At 32.3% G+C, this 5,962-nt stretch overlaps 1 protein-coding gene across 1 annotated transcript; it reads right to left on the reverse strand.

Moving 5' to 3' along the window:
* LOC107644561 (2-hydroxyacyl-CoA lyase) lies at positions 2,413–5,683 on the reverse strand. The gene is made up of 2 exons (XM_016348448.2): positions 3,995–5,683; positions 2,413–2,914 (listed from the first exon to the last, which is right to left on the reverse strand). Exons 1-2 carry the CDS (start codon positions 5,390–5,392, stop codon positions 2,600–2,602), a joined length of 1,713 nt encoding a protein of 570 aa, XP_016203934.1. The 5' UTR covers positions 5,393–5,683; the 3' UTR covers positions 2,413–2,599.

The raw sequence follows: 5,962 nt of genomic DNA on the forward strand, positions 1-5,962 counted from the left end.
GGAATAATAATAAAGATAAAATTTTTGTATTAATTAATAAGATATATTGAAATGAATTGTTCTTTCAATAATAACTTAATAATTTTATATCTTTGACCACTAATGAAATGGTTGGACAAAAAAAAATGTCATTTGATAACATTTTTTATTAATACCAGAAATGCCTATATATACAAACATGTTCATGACTATCAAGTTGAGCAAAATGGTAATTGACTATAAATTAACTTTATTTAGCTAAGTGTCTGCCAATTATTAAATCGCTAGTATTTAATTATATATGTGAATTATATAGTTATATATAATAAAATTATTGAAAGTATAATATATTAAAAACATAAATTTTTTATTTTTTTAATACAATTTTTTTAATTTTATAATTTTAATATGTGCTTAAGAATACAAGATAGATAAATTTATTAAATTATAACAAGTTGCATATAATTAAAGTATGGATGATATCTAGGCATTGACCAAAAAAGGTGTGCATATATTATGACAATATTGCATGCCTATCTTTGTTTTTCTCCGTGTAATAAGCATAATCATCATATAGATTTGCACCAAAACGTGTGTTGGAACTTGGAAATATACAAAGGACCTTTTGCCTTTGGGAACGTTGCTCATTTTAAATGGTTTAAAGTAACGGATTCATCATTTTCTTTTTCTTTTTTTTTGAATTCCTTGTGGATTATTATTATATTGTGTACCAAAAGGAACGTGGGAACTGAAGCAATTGTTAATTTGCCCTAGTGTTCTAGGGTACATTATATTGGCATTGTGAGGTTGAATCATATTAAACATTAAGTCTATAGTCTATACTGATAAGTGATATTCTTACACAATGGTATTCATGTAATTTTAATATTCCACAAAATATAAAAGTTGATTTTGTTAGAGGACTAATTTTTTTAACTAACAAAACCAGCTAATAGAATAATGAATGAATTAATAAGAAGGATTTGAGTTGTTAATTAGAGATAGAACAAGAAGCTAAAAGTTGATTTCCAATTAGCTTAATTAAGTTTCTTTTGAAAAAATAGTTTAAACAATAAATTATTATATTAAAAGTAATTTTTAAATAAGTTATTTTGTGTTTGAATTTTTAATTTTAAAAGTGTTTATTTTATAGAAATATAATAAAAAGTAGTAGTATTATTTATTATGAAAGAAATTTTTTTTTTTAATTTCTCTATAAACTCCTAAATAGCTTCTTATAAAATTACAATTTGATTTTAAAAATTGCACCAAATATTAATATTATTATTTTTCATAAGTCAAAAACTCGAAAAAATTATTTTTAAAACTTCCGGACCCTTAGTCCGGAATATTATTTAATCTCACAAAATGTTGATCTAATTTTTTTTTTTTTAATTTTTAAGGTTCACGAGGACAGTGACCAAAAAAGAAAACGTTTCACGAGGACAAATAAACAAATGACAGAGCTGAACCAAATTCATTTTTTATTTTATTTTTGGTGGTAGGTGAGACAGATTTTCAGGTTTAGTTGATCCATGAAGCTACAATAAATGAATAAACTAAATAAAATATAAATAAATAAATAATCATTGGGCTGTTGGGTGTATCCTTCTTGGGTCATTTGGATTCAGGGTTTTAGGTCTTCTGGATTTAGATTTTAAGATTGGCCCAACCTATGGAAGCCCAATAGAGAAAAGAGTTATTTCTCATCCCTTCTTTAACAAAGCCGTCCAAAAAGAAAATGCTTTAAACAAAAAGCGCTTCAATTAAAGTGAAGTAAATTAACAAAAGAAATTTACCCAAAAAAAAAATAACAAAAGAAATAATAGCAAAAAAAAAAAGAAATACCATAGTAAGATTTGATGGATTGTAATACCAAATTTTTTTTTATGGATTTTAATAACTCTTGAACTTCCATACTAACAAAAAAAATGATAAAAAAATTGGTGATGAATGATAAACAAAATTGATGTGCTTTGAAATTAAACTTTTCTAATATTCATGATAATTACTAAGGCAGACAAACAACAACATTATGTAAAGTGATTGATCACAAAGAAGGTTTAAACAAACTTCAAATCAAGTTTTTTTTCTTTGACAATAAAATAAAAAACTCTATAGCTATTAGCTACTACTACTGCATATGAAAAGGTACTCAAAAGGTACTTTTTATATAAACTACACTGAAAAAGTATAATATAATATGCTTAATTAATAAATATTTTATAATTCTATGACATAAAAGATATTTTTATAATTTTTTTTTATTTGTCATAATCATTTTTTTATTTATTTAGATATAAATTGTATTAAAAATATTTTTTTCTTTTTTTATTCTCAAAATACCTCATCTTTAAGAACATAAAAAAAATAATGAATAAAATAAAACAAAAATAGTAATAATAAGTATATATAAACTTGCTATAATAGAAATTCAGTTTTCATCATTCAATATTCATTATGATCATGAAACATTTTACATTTATAATTTGTGTCTTTATCATATATTGGTACACCATAAAAAACCACAAGACTATATAATTTGTGTTATTAAAATTTGAAATTTAAAAACTGAAATCATAAAAAACGTAATTTCGGTATAATACAGATAATCTGTAAATCAGTTCTTGTGTTGCAGCCTCCCACTCTCTGAACCAGCATAGGGATCAACAATAACATTGATAACGGCCGGTTTTCGAGCCGAAAAAGATTCTGAGAGAGCATACTTAAGTTCATCAGGTGTCCCAACAAGATAGCCTTTTCCACCAAAAGCTTCAATCAAAGCATGGTATCCTGCTTTCGGAACAAAAGAAGTCGGAGCAGGATCATCTTTGTAAGGTCCATTCATCTCTTCGGAGGTTCTCCGGTCACCACCATATACACCTCCATTGTTAAAAACAATCACTACCACAGGTAACTGGTATCGAACCAATGTCTTGAAAAAAAAAAAGAAAGATTAATCATCACACAATTGCAAGAGAAATTTATATGCAACCAAAAGTGATCATATCAACATAATAAAAAAACTTGCATATGCTATATGATAATAAGAACCATTAATAGAGTAATAACTAAAATTATTTATAAAAATTGATTTGTATATAGTTCTTCAAAAAAAGAAAAAATGATTAATCACCGCACAATTGCAAGAGCAAAGCAATTTATTGTATATAAAAGCAAATACATGCAACCATATATGATCATATCAAAATAATAAAAGAACTTGCATATAGCATATGGTAACAAACTATTGATAGAGAAATAACTAAAATTATTTACACAAACTGATTTCTAAGAACAAGAGATCCAATTTGACTAACAAAAACCCAAAAGCAAGTATATTAAAGGCATGATAAATTTTTCCTATGTTCAGAATAGAACAAGATACATATTTATTTCCTCGTATATATAGACAAAAGAAAAGAATTATAAGACAGTAGGCCAGAATTTTCTCTATACATTTCTGGATTAAATCATGTCCAACAGCATCTATAGCTAACGACTCATTTATAATTTATTTTCCAGAAGAAAAGACTCTTGCAAACAATCCCGACAAATTCAGGACAACAAAATTCGTTTATAATTTACCTTTACCACTACTCAGTACTCACTAGTAACTAATAAAAAAAATCTAGCAGGACTTGGGGGATTTTGGGTTGCGGCATAGTAATTACACCAGCTTCTGTAATCCTATCTATCTATCACAAAACTACTAGCTATGGACAGAAATATAAAAGAGTACATAGAAGACCCAAGTTCAAAACAATGGTAGTAAAAATTTTGGCTAGCTTTTTACTATTTGTAAATAGACCTTAAGTTGATTTCTATAAACATGTATTTGAGACATGCGTGAATCAACAGAATAGTCATCATATTTTCAATTTCAATCACTACTAGTTGTTACTTAATAATAATGTATAGATTAAAATAAGAACCATTCCATTATATGATTATGAAAATATAACTAAAAATAAAAGGCATCAATCCCCGTAGGCATGGGTTTAGCAGTATATACCTCAACTTCAATGGCACTGAATCCAAATCCAGAATCCCCTTCAACTGCAACAACAAGTCGATCGGGACAAGCAACTGCAGCCGCAATGCAATAACCGAGGCCAACCCCCATGGTTCCCCAAGTCCCTGCATCCAACCTAGTCCTAGGCTCTGTCTGAACCAACACAGCCCTACCTACATCCATAGTGTTTGCCCCCTCGGACACCACCACCGGAGCCGGACTTCCGACTCCAAGAATTGCATCTCTTATGATCCTCATTGGTGTCAAGAAATTGAATGGCACAACATCCTTAGCAAGCTGAGCCTCCATCTTCGCCACATTATCCTTAGACTTCTTCCATATAGCTTCCACCCAAGGGTGGTTCCTTGCCAAACAGAAAGGATCATCCTTAATCTCCTTATTCAGAGTCTCCACAATCGTTTTCGCATCACCAACTAAACCTAAATGGGGTTTCCTCAGCTCAATCTCTTCCTCACTAATATCCACCAGAATAAACTTAACATCTTTGGACCATTTTGGTGGCTCCCCAAAATGCAACAACCAATTCAACCTCGCCCCAACAACAAGGGCCACATCGCAACTCCCAATTGCAAGCGACCTAGCCGCGGTGGCAGCTAGATCGTGAGTATCCGGCAACACTCCTTTCCCCATTGGGGTGGGTAGGAACGGAATGCCAGTGGTTTCCACCAGCTTCTTAAGAGCGGCCTCTGCTCGTGCATAAGCTGCTCCTTTTCCTATGACAATGAGCGGTTTTGCAGCATTTTTCAGCAGCGAAGCTGCCTCGGAGACTAAACCGTTATCTCGAATTCGAATTTGATTAAGTTGGTTTCCATTATTAAAAACTTTTTCAGCAGCTTCAGTAATTAAATTCTCAGCTTCAGAGAGAGATACCTTCTGGTGTAAAACATCCGTGGGAAGATCAAGGTAACAGCCACCGGGTCGCCCCAACAAGGCCCAATTGAGAACTTGGGCCACGCAATTGGGTATTTCCGTAATTTTGGTGGCTTTGACGGAGAACTTGGAGAACGGCTTAACTGCTTGGATCTGATCGAGTTCTTGGAAGTCGCCACGGCCAGCGTCAGACTGGTCGCAGGAGCCGGAGATCATGACCATGGGCCAGGTGTTGGCGGCGGAGTTGGAGAGACCGGCGAGTCCGTGTACGCAACCGGGCCCGGAGACGGTGAGGAGTACTCCGGGACGACCTGTGAGGTAGCCGTAAGCAGAGGCGGCATAGCCAGCGGATTGCTCGTTGTGGAAGGCGATGAAGCGGATTCCGAGGGAGACAGAGCGCGTGGCGAGGGAAGTGACTGGGATTCCGACGACGCCGAACATGTGCTGAACGCCGAACTTGGCAAGTGACTTAGCCGCAAGGACATTGCCATCAATAGAGTTCGCCATTAATGAAACTTAAAGGTCAAAGTGGCGGTGGTGGTGGTTGTGGTTGTGGTTGTGGCGGTGATAGTGAAGATGAATATTTATAGTGTTGGAGAACGGTGAGAGAAGGATATTTTGTGGAATGAAAAATTACAAAATAGACCTTGAAAGAAATCAAATTGAAATTGATGTTAAACTTGCAGCTGACAGAATAGAATGCAAAACAATTATTTGGGAATGGGATTCTTGAATCCTTATAGGTTTTATCTGAACTGAACTGAACTGAAGTAAAGTACTAAGTTGAATCCCAAGCTGAATCCCAAACCCTCCACCATTGAACATATTAAGAGAATTTTCAATTTTATTCTGGTTACATAATACCTATAAATCCATAATGTTTAATTATGATTCATTATTATGTATATTACTCAAATCCCAGTTTGAAAATCAATTTAATATTTTTAAATGCAATATATTAAATCGTTAGAATTTTTAATTACTAAAACGGATTATTCATATTTTAATACATTAAGAACACATATGGAGAAGGAAATCAAGTAACCAAAGGCAATTATTATCAGCAATAATTTAGAA

Source organism: Arachis ipaensis, chromosome B05 (assembly GCF_000816755.2).
Source record: "Arachis ipaensis cultivar K30076 chromosome B05, Araip1.1, whole genome shotgun sequence".
In the NCBI taxonomy this organism is placed as follows: domain Eukaryota; kingdom Viridiplantae; phylum Streptophyta; class Magnoliopsida; order Fabales; family Fabaceae; genus Arachis; species Arachis ipaensis.